This window comes from Gadus morhua, chromosome 22 (genome assembly GCF_902167405.1).
Source record: "Gadus morhua chromosome 22, gadMor3.0, whole genome shotgun sequence".
Classification (NCBI taxonomy): domain Eukaryota; kingdom Metazoa; phylum Chordata; class Actinopteri; order Gadiformes; family Gadidae; genus Gadus; species Gadus morhua.
The window spans coordinates 18,782,899-18,800,793 of NC_044069.1; the positions used below are offsets into that span (position 1 = coordinate 18,782,899).

Below are 17,895 nucleotides of genomic sequence, written 5' to 3' on the forward strand. Positions count from 1 at the left end.
TCCTCAAACCTCGCTTGTCATGTGTACGCTGTGCCCCCCCCCCCCCCCCCCCCCTGCCGCAGGGTGCCCTTCCTCACGGGGTCGTCATGGCAACACATCATGCAGTGGGGCGGGAAGATTGATTTGGGGGGGGGGGGGGAAATCAACAGCAAATCAATAACAATAATTAAGAATTAGCAAAGATGTGAGGCGCTGCCTAGCAGAGCGAGGGGGGGTATCTCTTGTGTGTGTGTGTGTGTGTGTGTGTGTGTGTGTGTGTGTGTGTGTGTGTGTGTGTGTGTGTGTGTGTGTGTGTGTGTGTGTGTGTGTGTGCGTCCGTGTGTGCGTCCGTGTGTGCGTCTGTGTGTGTGTGTTGTGGTCGTGGGGGGCTAGCGCATAGGTAACGGGGGGGGCAGAGGCCAGCCTCTGCTCGGACCCCTTAACTGACCGCCTGGGGGGGGTCTGTCTGGGGGGGCGGGGCCTCGGTGTCGGGCGGCGTCCCGGCGGGGTGCCCCGCGGCCGGCCCCTCTGGCTCCACCTGGTGGCGGGGGGGGTCCCCGCCCTCGGCGAGGGGCTGGAAAGCGGGCACGAGGCTCAGGGCCCCGGGGTGCAGCGGGCCCTGGAGCCGCACGGGGCAGAAGGCCGAGCCCGTGGAGATGAAGTTCACCTTGTTCTTGTCGGGGCAGGAGAAGAGCGGGGCGGACGGGGCCGGCCTGGAGCTGCTGGGACCGGCAGGGGGGGGGGGGGGGGGGGACACGGTCTCAGAGACACTCTTTACATCACACTCTGAACACAGGAACCCATGATGCTATCATGCTATCAGATATGATGCTATCATGCTATCAGATATGATGCTATCATGCTATTAGATATGATGCTATCATGCTATCAGATATGATGCGATCATGCTATTAGATATGATGCTATCATGCTATCAGATATGATGCTATCATGCTATCAGATATGATGCTATCATGCTATTAGATATGATGCTATCATGCTATCAGATATGATGCTATCATGCTATTAGATATGATGCTATCATGCTATTAGATATGATGCTATCATGCTATCAGATATGATGCTATCATGCTATCAGATATGATGCTATCATGCTATCAGATATGATGCTATCATGCTATTAGATATGATGCTATCATGCTATTAGATATGATGCTATCATGCTATTAGATATGATGCTATCATGCTACTAGATTAGCAATCTAATGCATGTTAGCAATCTTATTTCACTCATTGAGTTTAACGGCGGCGGCTAGCCAACCCCTTGGGCTTTTACACGCCTCCTCAAAGACCAAGAATGCGCTCGACCTAGAGCTACATGAGCCGACGCTATGTATTACAAACGAGGCCATAATTCACTCGGGGAGACGTCAGACCAGAGACACCGGGACGGTGGTTCAGAGACGGAGCAGGGGGGACCAGAACCCATACCTGGTCTCCTCGAAGGCTTTGATCTTCTCACAGCCCTCGGGCGGCTCCCGCTTGAACATGTAGCTGTTGTTGGGCTTGGGCGAGGAGGCGAACTTGGGCAGCGGGGAGCTGCTCCCGCTGTCGGCACCTGGAAGGAGACATGGGATCAGAGCGGCGTCACAAGGAGGCCCAGTGCAGGACCACCAGCTGGGTCATCGCCTGGCTCCTGGGGTCTCGACCAGAGGGGCACTCAATACCCCACCACTTGCTGGAGGTTCCTGGTTCAAGCCGTGCATGCACGTGTCGTAGGTTCAGGAGGCTGGACGCCCCGACCGAGCCCTGAAGTCTGCCGCTCAGCATCCGTGCTGAGCGGCAGACTTCTAATAGCATTTCTTCTAAACCCAACCCACCCAACACAAGGTTCAAACACAACGAGAAGCGTGTTCTGGTTGTCAACCTTCTGACTCAATGATTTAAATCCACCAGCAGGTTGTAATGTTTGAGGCTGATGTTAAGGAAGTGTCTTAATGAAAGTGTCCCACGCCTACCTAACGTCCTACAGGCCACACCTACCTAGTGTCCTACAGGCCACGCCTACCTACAGCCCACGCCTACCTAACGTCCTACAGGCCACACCTACCTAACGTCCTACAGGCCACACCTACCTAGCGTCCTACAGGCCACGCCTACCTACAGCCCACGCCTACCTAACGTCCTACAGGCCACACCTACCTAACGTCCTACAGGCCACACCTACCTAGCGTCCTACAGGCCACGCCTACCCAAATCCTACAGGCCCCGCCTCCCTACGGTCCGGCCCGTGGCCTACAGGCAGCAGTCTTCTATCCCACCTGCGCGGCCCGAGGGGGACTGAGGCCCCTCTCCGTCTGCCGGCAGCAGGGGGCCAGGTGCTGTAGCCCAGGTAAAGCCTGTTCCCCCTCCCATTCATCTGTGCACGCCTCGTACAATGTGATCTGGCTCCATGGGCTGCATGTATGAGCCCGCTCACATCTCGAGGTACGACTACATATGCAGACGGGATGGAACAGCGGGCGAACGAGTCTGGACTGCAGCTCAGACACCGTCCTGTGCGGACCCCCAGACAGACAGACAGACACCATTAGAGGCATCCGCTAGCTAGCAGTGGGTACGAGGTAGGGACAGTGGCGGGGGAAGGCCCTAAGAGGAGGACGTGGAGCCAGCTCTGGGTACGACCCTGGGGCAGCGGACCCCTCGATCGTCCACCTGGAGTCCAACGATTTAACCTTTGACCTCCAGGTGGACGCTGACCTCTCGAAGCTCGTCCAATCAGGTGGGGTTTGACGTTCATAAACCAGCCGGGCAACCAACCGGCTCCCTTTCCTCTCTAGACTTGAACTCACGTTTCCACGGTGACGGGAGGTCACGCTGTTATGGTTGTACCCCCCCCCCCCCCCCCAGGGCGGGGCCTACCTTTGTCGCGGTCGTACAGCAGCTCGTCGGTGGAGTAGGGGCTGCCGGCGTGGGACCCCGGGGGGCCGGCGGTGGCGGGCGAGGGGCAGGGCGACAGGCTGGAGCAGCTGCTGGAGCGGCCGGGCCCCGAGGAGGGGGTCTGAGTGTCCACGCTGCGGGTGCTGCTGCTGCGCTGCTGGGGGGGGCAGGGGGCCCGCCGGCCGTCAGGGACCTCCAGGGCCTGGGAGGGGGGAGGGGGCGATGTGAGGACCACGCCATGTATGGTGCCCGGATCAATGCACACAGGGTGATGGAAGTAGATGTATATATCTAACCTCATCATCATTAGCTTCATTCAACCTGAAACATCAACGTAGCACGGTGTTTAAAATGGATAACTGAAAAAATAAAGTTTGATTACAATCTAATGAGACTTTGCAAAGTCTCCGTCCTTCGGAGGAGACGTAAAACCGAGGTCCTGACTCACTGAGGTCATAAAAGATCCCAGGGCAATTATTGGCTGACTCATTAATTCCCTCACTCTCCACCTCAAGCTGGTGTGTGTGGAGCGTTCTGGCGCAGATTGGCTGCCGTGCATCACCCAAGTGGGTGCTACACACTGGTGGTGGTTAGTGTGGTCCCCCCTTCACTGTAAAGCGTCTTTGAGTGTCTAGAAAAGCGCTAGATAAATTCAATCCATTATTATTGTATTATTAATGCCCAATCAACATGGTAAACCAAACTCAAATGCTTTGCCACTCGTATCGCCTGGTGTCCCTGCAGTTAAACATCCCTACAAAACGGTCATTACAAATCCTGCTGCATGTCGGGTCCTTTGCACTACACGCACACACGTCTGTGTGAATAAGAAATCCTTGAGCATATCAATACATCAGAAGAGTAGCGGATCTTAATTCTCACTTAACATGAAAGTGATTTCCCAATGGTCGCAGTTTCACTACCAGGGTGCACCACAGCAAATATGAAACATTATCCGTTCTTCTTTGGTAGTGCGTTAATATTTGTATGCAGATATAAGCTAACGGTACAAAGCGTACACATTCTAAAGGTATATTGCTCAACTATTTACTGTTTCTAGTCACTGAGCAGACACTAATGACAGCCAGCCGCAGGGAGGTTCTATGCATCATTGCGGCTACGCTATCCCGCCCCCCCCTGGACGATGGGCTACGATTGGCTGAGCCTTGAGGGGCATGACTTCCTTCTTAAGGAAGGCCTCGTGAAGCCAGAGTGCGAGGGCTTTTCCCCCGGGCAGCGCTGACCTTGAGCTCGTCCTTGTCGCCGTGGTCCCTGATGAAGACCTTCTCCAGCTCGTGGTTGATGCCCTCCATGCTGCTGGGGACCCGTGAGATGGACGGCTTGGGCACCGAGATGCTGGCCAGAGGCAGGGCGGCAGGCTTCGACATGGAGCCCTGCTGCTGGGGCCGAGGGCACGGAGAGGGGAGGATCACAGCGGGGTGGGTGAGACACATCGGATTCACCATCATCATTCTTGAGCCCCTGGGAGTGTCAGGTGTGTGTGTGTGTGTGTGTGTGTGTGTGTGTGTGTGTGTGTGTGTGTGTGTGTGTGTGTGTGTGTGTGTGTGTGTGTGTGTGTGTGTGTGTGTGTGTGTGTGTGTGTGTGTGTGTGTGTGTGTGTGTGTGTGTGTGTACCTGCAGCTGGCTGAGGGCCGTGAGGGGGCTGAGGGTGGTGGCGGGGCCGTAGGCGATGCACGGAGGCGGGGGGGAGAGGCAGTCCTTGTCCCTGCCGCTGTGCGGGGGGAGGTGGGGGAGGGGGTGGTGGCGCCCGCTCTGCTTGCTTCGATGCAGCTGCTGCCTTAGCTTGGCTATCTGCTGGGGGAGAGAGGGAGAGGCAGAGGGAGAGGGGAGAAACGGTGATTACAGCCAAGCCATCTCCCTCACTTTTAGGTGAGGTGGAGATGAGGGATACGGTTGAGATCTGAACTTTCCTGCAGGACCTTTGTCATGCGGCGAGGCTAATAAAACAACACGTGTTATACGCAGAGGCCGCCACTGGAGGTCCCCATCGGTACGGGAGGGGACTGAACCCGGGTGCTGGGCGATGGGGCAGAACGGATGCTATGTAGGGTAGCGCTGAACGTAGCACACATCCATGGGTTGAATTCCAGAACAAGCACCGAGTCCAGTAGACCAACAGCCAGCTAATGGTGTCATGATGACTACAACGGCTCTAATGGATCCATGAGAGACGATAGGGTCTGCCTTCAGAAGGGGGGGACATGATGCCCCTGTGTGGGTCATGTGCTGCAGACCCAGTCAGAGCTCTGAGTAGGAGGGGGGGGCCGCTGGTTCATTTAGGAACCACAAGCAGTGGTTGGACTCTGAGGACCATCGGTCTGCTCAAATCTGTACACTCCGGCCCGGAACTTGTCTGCACATGCCTGGGACCACATGTCCACACATGTTCCTACGCACGCACGCACACACACACACGCACGTAACACAGAGGGCCGTCTGAAAGGGCCGACACGCGATCCCCTCCTCTCTCTGGCCGGGCCGCTGCTTAGACACCGTGGAGCGGGTAGGTCTGGTTTCCTCTCCTCACACATCACAGGTGAACCAGGGCCTCTGGTCAGGTTTCTTCCTGTGGGGCCCCGGGGTCACTGGGCCGGGGCAGCGGGGGCGTGGGAGCTGCCTGGGCTGGGGAGGAGCAGAATGGACCCCCGTCCCGCCGGCGGGAGCAGCAGCAGCACTCGACCACGGGTTGGATTTCTCTGTTTGTTTGTTTGCACTATCGTTGGCCAAATGACGCAGAAATGAAGAACGCTGTCTTTCAATTCACAGCAATTCTCTGGTCAGGGTTAGTTTGTTGTTTCCCACAGGAATGCAATTCTGCCAGTTTAACACGTTAAAATAATTAATTTAAATTTAATTTATAAGCGCCTGGCTTTACTGTTTAGTCCAAAATCATTCCCCATTGGATTTATTGCCCTACAGTGAATATTCCCTGTATTTGAAGATTTGTGGAAAGCACTGACATTTCAAAATGTATCTGTGGTTTATCATCTGTATAAAGACCACAGCATCAGAAGGTTGCTAAATGACTACATCCCTAGATTCAACACTGACGGAGCTAGTTATGCTGCTTTCATTATCTAGATGTGAATCCATGTTATAGAGGATAAATGCGGAGCAGTCATACGTTCTGCAGAAATGCATGGCAGTGGATAGATATGCTCAGTGTCTAAGAGGGGAAACGCTAGCCAGCCAAACACTACAGTTAATGGAAAGGAGACAAAGTGTTGTGGTTCATCATTAAAGGTTTCCCAGGGATTTACTAGTCTGGTGAGGCAGGCAAGTCAGCCATCCTTATTTGGTCACAATAACACACACACATCACATTTTGGTGGTCTGTTACACAGCTGTTTGGTGGAATGCAGATGGACACAGGGAATGGCAGGAAATAGAATCCACCTCAACACGCTGGTGTCAGTCCCATAGTAGAGTAGTGACGTCACGTGGTTGCATTGATGCGGATGGATTACCCTCCAGCAGAGTCCCACACATAGAGGAAGGCCGCAGCCATTAACTCCCTTCTTACTCCACATCAGGGTTACACACTGAGTGCCCGTCTCCAGTGACAACGGTTGACGTGGTGTAAAGACGTGACGCTGGATCAGGCGTCCCGTTCAGACGCTTGGAGACCCAAATGGAAGAGTTCTACGTTCACGCTGTGCATGAGTGGATCAAATGAATACGATGCTAATAATGGAGAAGAAGGGGCGTCTCAACCCGTTAGCTGTAGTCCTGTGACATGTGGCCGACTGCAGGGGTCATGTGACCCTGCTTCTGAGGAGTTCTCCTATTCGGCCGGTCCGTTCCTCAGCTGCCAATCACAATGCAGGGAACACATTGTTCAGGCACTCCCAGGGAGAAGCTTGTGTAAATTGTGAATTGAGAACACAACGATAACAAGGTGAACTGGGGTGGAACACCATATTGCTCAACCATGCGTTCAACCAACCAGTGTAGATCCACCAGTAACCATCCCTCAGAGCTACAGGGACAACATCATATGCCCCCCCCCCCCCCCCCCCCCCCCCCCAGGGGCGGCGGCGGCTGTAAAGGCCCATAGATTGCGCCCGGCGTAATCTATGGAGGGGATGTTGGTCGTTAGCAGAGGAGATAGGCTTATCTACTACCTCCCCTTTCAACAGACAGCTGGGTGGAGCCCTGCCAGTCTGGCTGCATGTCTGTCTGTCTGACAGCGAGCAGCAGCATCAGGCCAGAAGACACGTCCTCAAACAGGAGCTGCTACTGGTCCCTGTGGCCAGGCCGCTCAGATGCAGAAGATAGGCTGCTCCACGGCTATAGGACGCACAAGGAACTAAGGGATCTGATTAAGCGGAAAGATTTTCCGTTTGGCTGGAATGTGGAACAACTCCCGCCAGCTGTCACACTATTCCTCATAAAGCAGTCGAAAGAGCTTTTAATGACCTTAGTTTGATTGCAGGTTCAATGGCAGCTTGCGTGCCTTGGTTTCCTGCCTGCCTGTCTGTGCGTGTGCCTGTCTGACTGCCTGTCTGACTGCCTGCCCGCTGTGTGCATGCGTGCATACTTTGCGTGATTTTCGTGCGCGTGTACGTTGTGCTGCGTTTGTGCCTACGTGGCGTGCACATGTACGTTGCGTGCACGTGTGCGCTTCGTGCGCATGCGTGCGTGCGTTGTGTGCGTGCGCATCGTTGCGTGACGGCGTGCCCGCCCCGTACCTCTCTGAGCTGGTCAGTGCTGCCCCAGGAGGCGGATCGCTGGTGTGTGCTCCTCTTCTCCTCCACCTCTTCAATCCAACACACGGGGGTCTGAACACAAGAGCACAGGGACACACGGCTATAAAATCAACCCAATGGAGGAATCATGCGGCAGTTTGACGTTCTGCTGAGGCATGACCCCCTGTGTGGATAGGCTGAAGGCATGACCCCCTGTGTGGATAGGCTCCGTTGTTGTGGTTCTTCTTGGCGTGCTTTGCACCAACCCATATATATCACCACCATGTATTCACCAGTAACCATCCATCCAGAGTTTTAGGGACAACATTATAAGAACATACTACAGAATATCACAGTGACAGCTTAACACTCTTTAATGATAAAATACATAGAAGGTTTACAGTGAGAACGCAGCAATAAACCAATATGCCTTTTGTACTTGCAATCACACATGACGACACAAAGCCGACAGCAGCCGATCCCATGCAGCTTCGTGAAGCTATGTGCCACAAACGCACACACACCGCTGGTTGTTGTGCTGTGAGGGTCATGAATGACACTGCATCCCTTCGCCTATCCTGTTAACTAACAGATGAGTGCACACGCACACATTCCCAGTTTGTAGCCTGACAGAGGGAGGAAATTGAATTCCAGCCTTGCTCATCCTAATGGCTCTTGACTCAAAGGGACGTTTGTTTATTCATTTTTCCAGCAAGTCAGTTACCAGCTCGCTCGCTCGCGCTCTCTCTCTCTCTCTCTCTCTCTCTCTCTCTCTCTCTCTCTCTCTCTCTCTCTCTCTCTCTCTCTCTCTCTCTCTCTCTCTCTCTCTCTCTCTCTCTCTCTCTCTCTCTCTCTCTCTCTCTCTCTCTCTCTCTCTCTCTCTCTCTCTCTCTCTCTCTCTCTCTCTCTCTCTCTCTCTCTCTCTCTCTCTCTCTCTCTCTCTCTCTCTCTCTCTCTCTCTCTCTCTCTCTCTCTCTCTCTCTCTGAGGTGGCTCGGGGGGTTTCGGGGTTATTCCAACACACACTTGTTTTAGCGGCTCCCAGCAGACGGGCCCTGGAGGCCTCCGGGGGCCTAAGAGCCACACTAAATCTGGAAGGCAAAGCTGTGGAAAGGCTCAGCACTGGAAAATACCCGGGTGGAAAAGAGGCCAAAGCCCCGTCATGTTTCACTCTGTGGGCCAATATGCAAAACGGGCAGAGAGAGAAAGGTGTGAACAGACGGAGTCTTGACCCTCTTCCTGCTGGGCTGACAGGCCTGACCAATAGGGGAGCCCCTACAGGCCTGACCAATAGGGGAGCCCAGTCAGGCCTGACCAATAGGGGAGCCCTGTCAGGCCTGACCAATAGAGGAGCCCTGACAGGCCTGACCAATAGGGGAGCCCTGACAGGCCTGACCAATAGAGGAGCCCTGACGTCTGAAGGGGCGGGGCCTTTTCACGACCAGGACCATTTAAAATATAGATCTCATTATAAATATTTAAATGTGCCACTCACACACGTCGGACAGAAACAGCATCTAACATCCAGGACTCCAAATGCTTTTGATACAACACATCATCATTACTACTTTTATAGAACAGGTCTAATCTATGGGTCTAATATTAGTAAAAACAAAGCGATGGCGAACTTACGCTTAAGGGCCATGGATAGTTCTGGAGTAGCAGTTAGTTCTAAACTAGGATATAAGCTTTAGTTTCTAGTGTATTGTCTTTAGATCCCTAAAGGGATGCCTGTGTCAAAGAGATGGTCTGTCTGTGTGTGTGTGTGTGTGTGTGTGTGTGTGTGTGTGTGTGTGTGTGTGTGTGTGTGTGTGTGTGTGTGTGTGTGTGTGTGTGTGTGTGTGTGTGTGTGTGTGTGTGTGTGTGTGTGTGTGTGTGTGTGTGCTTTTTGTGTTGTGGTATTGGGGGCTAGCATATGGGGTGCGGGGCAAGAGGCCAGCCAGTCAATGTTACCGGTCACGTGGAGGTCATATAAGTTAACGCACCCTTAGATGTCGTTATCTTAGCCCTGGCGGGGCAGCCTGTGGGCAGGACCCTAGCTCTAGTCTCTGATAAAGGATAATCATGAACCCCATACTATGTAACATTCAGAGCATGGCCTGCTGCCATGAGTTCAACCCGCTCCGCTCCTACCCCCCGTGTCCAGCGGAGGAGATGCAGACAGTTCCATACGGCAGCACACTCCTCACTGGAGTCCTCTGTGGAAAGGATCCATGCTCTGGTTCAACGTTGCCTTCTTTTTACTGGGTTGTATAAAGAGGCTTCTCTGTGCAGGATGCTTTTCACCACCCAGTGAAAAACTAACAACTCGCAAGTAAATACGATGATTGTCAGCTGTTGATGATCCGTGCTTTCTCAAATCCCAAAACGCACTGCAGTTCAAAACATTTTTCAGTCGCAATTTCCAAAAGAAGCGTTCTGCCCCGGGTACCACTTGGCTAACTATCCCCTGGAACACCCCTCCGCCTTGGGGCCGGTTGGAGAGCCCCGGGGCCCGCGGGGGCCGGGCGTAGGGCCCTGGACGCTGGCACCCTGTCCTCTGTGATTGGTGGTTCGCTGTGGGCATTCATAGCCTGCATGTCAATCCCTGGCAACAAACTGTGTTTTCAAGAATCCGTAAATCAGGCGTAAATTATGTTATTCTGACAGATTTATCTTGTAAATAAGTCATTGATATTTAAAAGAAAACAGTATGAATATCGCAATTTCTAAACGAAAACTATATATATCGTGCAGCCCTAGTACCAACACTGAAATAGCTTGACTCAAGACTCCTAGCCCATCCTTCATTTCAAAGGCATGTCGACAAATAAATAAAGAACCAAAGTACCGACAAGAGATTGGCCCCCATAAAGTAGGTGGTCTTTGCTACTTAACATCTCTTGGCCAACATGAAGAGTGTCAGCAGGCTATCACGTTTGGTGCATCCAGAGGTTATGATAGCAAAGCAGGAGACAGGATGCTGTCTTCAAACATATGAGGACATTTCAGTTCAGAAAAGAAGTAGCAGGCACTTCTGCTTCCAAGTTCCTCATTTGCCCTGGCGGCCCCCCCAGCAGCTGCAGGGGAACACGTGACGGCTGGGGCACGGCCCGTACCTCCAGCCATGGACCTGGGGATCACGTCCACACTGGCTGCAGCAGTACTCACTGGCTGCTCTTTCCTCCCTGCCAGCCTAACACTGACTGTACAAATTCAGCCATTCAGGGAACCAGTAATCACAGCGAGATGTGGATCTGTGGCGATGTCTTCAGATGACTCAAAGAAAGGGGTGTGTGTGTGTGTGTGTGTGTGTGTGTGTGTGTGTGTGTGTGTGTGTGTGTGTGTGTGTGTGTGTGTGTGTGTGTGTGTGTGTGTGTTCATGGGAGGTGAGGGGGGAGGGTACCTGTGTTGATTTATCTTTCATACAGGACGGGTGGTGCAGGTGGGGGTCCCGGGGCCACTGGCCGGTGAGGTAGGGCCCAGTGATGGTGCCCAGAGAGGAGGTCCGCCTGATGGCTCCCACGCTCCTCACCTGCTGGGCCTTTGGCCTTTCAGCTGCAGAGATGAGGAGTCAGAGACGAGGACAGAGACGAGGAGTCAGAGACGAGGAGACAGAGACGAGGAGACAGAGACGAGGAGACACAGAGATGAGGAGACAGAGATGAGGAGACAGAGAGGAGGAGACAGAGACGAGGAGACAGAGACGAGGAGACACAGAGATGAGGAGACAGAGAGGAGGAGACAGAGAGGAGGAGACACAGAGATGAGGAGACACAGAGATGAGGAGACACAGAGATGAGGAGACACAGAGACGAGGAGGCAGAGACGAGGAGGCAGAGACGAGGAGGCAGAGACGAGGAGGCAGAGACGAGGAGGCAGAGACGAGGAAGCAGAGACGAGAAGACAGAGATGAGGTGACAGAGATGAGGAGACACAGAGATTAGGAGACAGATGAGGAGACACAGAGATGAGGAGACACAGAGATTAGGAGACAGATGAGGAGACACAGAGATGAGGAGACAGAGATGAGGAGACACAGAGGTATTTCCACCGTCCTCAGTAGTCAGTGTGATACTCTGGACCGTGTGAGAACGTCTTGCTAACCATGCTGTAGTGTGGTTGGAGCCTGCGGTACATACTGATCTGACTGTGAATGTGTGAAAGTGTGAATGTGCCTAATACTGAATAGGGTTCAGTATTAGGCAATAGCTGCGGTAGTACAATCATCATACCGACTGCACTGTGTAGTGGATTAACGCCATTACGTAATAAATATTGATCCAGCAAATAGTTATTGCACAATACATCCCATTTATATTGACATTGGATCACGATATGACTGGCCCCAGTATCAACTTGATGACTTTTATTTTTACAAAAGCTGCAATGGTGAATGTTTTGCATATGTATACATCAACACATATATATATGATTTTCTCTTGTGTAGTTAAGCAGTAGAGTCAGGTTGTCGATACAAAGTGAAATGTCAAACATAGTGGTATTAAACATTCATTCAGATCATCAAGGGGTCAATAACCTCGGTTTACTCTAGGCCAGAAATAACCAAGAGTAAAAGGTCAACAGTAGGAAATCACACACACACACACACACACACACACACACACACACACACACACACACACACACACACACACACACACACACACACACACACACACACACACACACACACACACACACACACACACACACACACAGCAATGGAGATACTCCCCCTTTTATGAATACAAATACTACCAAATAAATATGATTATGGTATTGCCATATCATCAATGCTGTTGCTCCCTCAGTGTGGCCCAGTAACCAGTGTTGCCCGGTTTCTTTCGTCCACTTCATGGAGAACTACCTGTTCAGAAATGATGATGGGTCCATTCACAGAAAATGGGTACCAGCCCATCTCCGCTGGAGGCCTGAAAAGGATTTATTTTAGATGGAGAGGTCTCCCGCCTCTGGCCCTAGCAGACCCGGCCTGACCGCTGGTGTCCCGAGCTCAACCTCAACCTCAGGGAGCAAACCTGATGAATGGCAGATTCTTGTTTTTTTCCACAAAGACCTTTACACAGAGGCAGTTCTACACCTCGCCATAAGGAGAAGGAAACATTGGCTCAAGGTATTTTGTTTATTCTTACGATGCTGCCGTTAACATGTGTTCATAAATCAAGATGCATGCACCAGTACGATAATAAAGGCACGCTTATTTGCTTCATGTCGTCGTCCCTTGGCTAGAGACGACAATATTCCCACCCTCCTCATCTTGTTGTAAGTCTCTTGCCAGTTGTAGGTCTGTGCTTAATGGGCCTTCTGTGCTAGCTAATGTGGCACCACTTCCACCCCTGCTGGAACGAGGAAGAGGAGAGAGGAAAGAGAGTGAGGAAAGAGAGGAGAGCGGACTGGAAGGCAAACGAGGACACTTGGTCCTCTACAGAACCGTCCAGAATCACCCCTTGAGGTAAAACGCTCAACAAAAAGGGGCTCTTTTGTTGTGAACATTAATGCGAGAAGCTAAAGAATATCCATATGGTAGCCTTGGGACTGGTAGCATCTGGGGAGTGAAGAGGCTGAACACATGAGCCGGGGTGAGGCAATGCTGCTCTCTTTGGGGCAGGCTTGTAAGCCAACTTAGCTAACAGCAATAAGGCTGTGGCCATTAGCCATTTCCCAGCCCTCATGTTGGGGTAAGTAAGGTAATGTTAGGTGTGATTAACATTGCGTTCTCCGATGCTGGATCAGAACTGCAGTTACCGTATTCCACTCATGAGTAGCAGCAAAACTCTCTGTACGTACAACCCACTGTCTACATAGGATGTGTTATTACAGTATAGTATTTCCATGCAAGATACCTAACGTATCAACTTGTGATTCGTGCATCGTGATATTGTCTGCCAGACTGGCGGCCAACACACAGCTCCAAGCGTGTGTGCGTGTGTGTGTGTTTGTTAGTTTCAGAAGGTTCAAGATAGAACTTTTTACCATATCAAGACTTATCTGGTGTGTGTATCCCAGAGAAAAATCATTTTGTGCCAAGTTACAGGTATTACCGTATTACACTATCGCACTGAAACAATGGGAACTACTTTGGGCGACATGGTCTACCAGCCAGAATACTGAATACAAGGAGGAGGATTCTGATTTAAGGTCTTCTTTAAAACCTGATGTAACAAAAGTGCACTAATACTGAAGCCTTCCTGCGGAGGCTTGGTGGCTCAGCCCACTGACACGCTCACCACATGTGCAATGCCTTGAGCAACCACGGTTCCATTCAATACACATGTCATTCCTTCCCTCTTTCAGTCACTTCCCGGTCCCTCTCTACTCCACTGGCCATAGAAGGCATAAAAATATCTTTCAGAATACAGAACCTTCCTGTTGATACGCAAGAGCCAATTTGACATGTGTCAAAGATGTGGCAAAAAAGGTGAAAAGACCAGAGACTGCACATCAGTCTATTCTAGTGTTAAGTGAGGCCTGTTTGGGGTTTGTCTGCCCCATAAACCAGGAGAGAGGTACTGCTATGGCAACAGAACGCACTGACAGCGTACTCTAAATTGTGGCTGAGCATGAGCCTCCCCACAGACACAAGGGAAGCCTCCCTCGTACAAGCAGCAGTAGGGGCGACTGAGTTAGTAGGACCGGGCCCAAGGAAGGCTCCACACAACACATGTTGCCTGCAATACAGTATGGGGCCTCGTTTATTAGGCCAGGGATGGAGGACCACCGCGATGAGGAAAGGCCCAATGCGGTTACACTAGAAACTTAGCTGGTTAAATGAGTGATAGCTGGAATCGTACGAGACTCTGCTTATGACTAACACCAAACACTTAGAACGCATTGATTTTTAGGTGCCATCTAACCACACTGATTATGAATGTTGAAAAAGTGTAATAAACAAAATTAGTATTTTGGATTCTAGAAGAAGGATCTGCTGAGGTGACTTGATCATTTTGTAATGATGGACATCAAAAGTGTTTGATGAAATTTAATGATCCTTCATGGAACAGAAATTGATCAGGGGGAGGTCAGACTTTAAGACCCCTACCTCGTACCATGTTAACAGTCCTCCAAAAGACGGGGTCCCTTCTCTAGCATGACTTCCTGCCTGGCCGGGCGTACTGATTAAAGAGTCCATCGTCTCGAGGGCCTTATGTTGAACCACCCGTGACCTCCCCCCCATCCACCCCCACCTCTGGCTCGGTTGAATGGCTGAAATGAAAACAAGCCTATGACTTCCTGTCATTGGCTGTCTGGATTGCATGGTCCTTTGCTCCTGTGTAGGGTAACTAAAACACACACACACACACACACACACACACACACACACACACACACACACACACACACACACACACACACACACACACACACACACACACACACACACACACACACACACACACACACACACACACACACACACACATACACACACACACACACACACACAGTTCAACTTTGCACTGCCTAAATGAAGTGTGGAATGGAAGCCTACTACAGTCCCAGGGTTATGGGTAGAAAAGATGTTTAGGACACGTTGAGAGCTATAGCATAAGACCTAGCAGCCTGACAGCATCACCCCCATCGTGCAAGGACAGGAGGGGCGTATACAAAAGAACACAGCCCCAGACAACCCACTGTATAATCGCCCCACTGATTCACCGAGGCCCACGGGTTTCAAAAGGATTCTAGGATTTACAGGCCAAGACCACAAAATGGCCATCAGACATGGGCCCATTCAGTGCTCGTATACTTGTAGATAGCAACAGCTGTTGGTGTTCTCAGGCAGTTCTCGGGCAGATTGCTGGTTGAGGAGGGCGGTTCATAGAACAAACCGAGCGAGGCGTGTTGTTTTAATAAACAGACCGGTTGCACCGCTTGTTACTTATCTCCAGGAGACGAAGGTTGAACTTGTATTCTCAACCTTCATACCCGACTCACACTAGTGTTTTTTAAAACCCCTCCCAGTGTATAATCCACATCGGTCTGCTACACCAGCGGCCGTATGCTTAAAGAACCGTAGCCATGACGACAGAATTTTACTGCTCCACCGCAGACGTGAGGCTCCGGAGAACACACAGCGGCCCACAGACCTCGGAGCGGGCCCCGGTTCCACCAGAGGGCCCCGGCCCGCTGGTGGAACCGGGGCCTGGCCGAGGCGCATTAGGACAGACATGGGGACGGGGGTGACTAGTCATTACCATTTGACAACTCTTCCTCTGCATCACATAACATAGGAAGCATTGATTTCTATTTCCTAGTAATAGCAAGTATGACGTCAATTCATAGGAATCTAATGTTGTAATGCATGGGCTTTATAATTTGCTTAAAACATGCAATACGTGCAGCCTTACTGATTTGTGTTAATCCGTTTACTTTCTTTACTCAGTTATTGTGGCGGTCTGCAGGTCACTGCAAGACATGTTTTTGACATTTCAAAAACCCAGTGGCTCTAATACAACATGCTACATTTGTATTGGATGCTTCCCCCCTGAAACCTGAGGAGGCTGCATCGCTGCGTGCTATAAAGCATGCATAGCTGAAAAGTGGTTTGGTTTATTTATTGGGCAATTACAAGATACAGTGTGCTTAAACAAATACATATTTGAGAGACAGTAGATATGTGCGTCTGCCGTTACAATGAAACACAAACCTTTGGTGCCGTCATGTCTGATGTTAACCAGGTTATTTTTTGTTGGTAATTCTTTCATTTCTGCATGAAGCTTTGCTATATTCGTGCAAGTGTGCAACAGCTAGCAGCACGGCTGCTGTGTTTATGTCTGGGGAGGCTTTAGCTAGGCCCCTGTGCTGCCATGGGCAAGGGACATGTCATCACATCATGCTCCCCCTTTAGCTGGTGGATATTGAACATCAGAATACATATTATAGAACTAGCACTCGGTGAAGCCCATGGCCGATGGATGATTCGGATGAAAACCGAGGGGTTCGTGTGAGGACTGCTACGCAGCAGGAGCCGCATCATCACTGCCATCCATTTCCTCAAATGAATGATCGCATACTATAAGGACCTCTTTAACCACGAAGTCTAACATTACATTATAACTAATATACACTTCGAGCTATTCCACGATTTTTTTGTGATTTAGTTTAACGTCAACCTTTTGCCTAACGCAAAACTATAATCGCATCAACCGAATCATAAAAACAGCAATTATGTAATGATCAATACCTTATCGATATATGACAGGTTTGATGATCGGTTCTCTGTTGTTGTTGGTGTTGTTGTTGTTCATTCTTTGGTGTCCCTCAAAATCCCCCCGGCTCCTCCACCAATGATCTGACCCACTTAGACAGCTAGCCTGCTAGTCACCGAGCTATCCGAGCAGCAGGGATGGGATGCGAACCGATGACCTCACGTCACGTCGTTACCTTTGGATACGGGCTCCGGCGAGCTCCTGTCGGGCGGAGAGAGCCTCTGTCGGGGCACCAGCCTGACCTCAGAGCCGCTTCCTCCTGGGCTCGCAAGCAGCAGTGGGGTCGGGCTGGCGGGACTGGAGCACGTCGCTGATCCGCTGTTGTTACCGACTGCGGAGGAGGAGGAGGAGGAGAAGGAGGAGGGAGAGCGGGTCGGGCTCTGCTGGTTTCCATGCAAAAGCTGGAACGGAACCGTGGCGCGGAGGGGCTGCAGCGGGCGATGCGCGGCGCTGCCGCTGCCGGCCGAGGGGGTCGGAGGGGCCGCGTCCCCGCCGGCCTTACCCCGTGGCGGGCCCGCGGAGGAGGAGGCTGATGCTGACATTGTTATTAACCACAGATTGACTCACTTCTACAGTTGACAGAAGTCGTGGAAAATGTTTGAAGGTTCTCTATGGTGATTCACTACTTCCTTACTCGTTTATTTCCATTTGAGCTCTACAATGATTAAAAATAAGAAAGATCCAACTTGTGGAAGGCTTGTTTAGTTCACCAAAGTCGGCATCGGCAATGTGGTCTGCTACATGTTGGCGGTCTCAACGAGTCCCAGAAAGTTAATTAAGGCTTACTAATTCACTTAACTAAAAACTAAAACATCCAACAACTTCCCTCTGCAGTTAAAACCCTGGTTCCAGCTTCGGAGTGAGTGAATCACCGCATTATAAAGTTCTTCCTTTGTTACTCGAAACCTCGCATCCTACCAGAGCCTTGACCCTACAGTTAGTGTTATGGAAGAGGGCGGGTCGAAATCAATTCAGCCACTCTGATTGGCCTGCCTGCCTGCCTGGCTTGGGTTATCGTATTGGTTAAGGATCCGTGGATAACAGTTATGTTATTCATAATTTCACTGCATCACCATTGTAATTAATTTGATGACCAAT

General features: G+C 51.2%; 1 protein-coding gene across 7 annotated transcripts; it reads right to left on the minus strand.

Annotated features, from left to right (window-relative positions):
* Positions 1-33: 33 nt before the first annotated feature.
* glcci1a (glucocorticoid induced 1a) lies at positions 34-17,754 on the minus strand. Of its 7 annotated transcripts, none has more exons than XM_030346280.1 (8): positions 16,973-17,754; positions 10,974-11,125; positions 7,593-7,682; positions 4,516-4,695; positions 4,125-4,280; positions 2,863-3,082; positions 1,432-1,558; positions 34-698 (listed from the first exon to the last, which is right to left on the minus strand). In XM_030346280.1, exons 1-8 carry the CDS (start codon positions 17,337-17,339, stop codon positions 419-421), a joined length of 1,572 nt encoding a protein of 523 aa, XP_030202140.1. In that variant the 5' UTR covers positions 17,340-17,754; the 3' UTR covers positions 34-418. The 7 variants fall into 7 exon arrangements, with proteins under 7 accessions (XP_030202140.1, XP_030202137.1, XP_030202138.1 ...); XM_030346277.1 differs by having other exon boundaries at positions 34-701; XM_030346278.1 differs by having other exon boundaries at positions 34-701; positions 4,516-4,692; positions 16,973-17,753.
* Between the last annotated feature and the right edge of the window lie 141 nt (positions 17,755-17,895).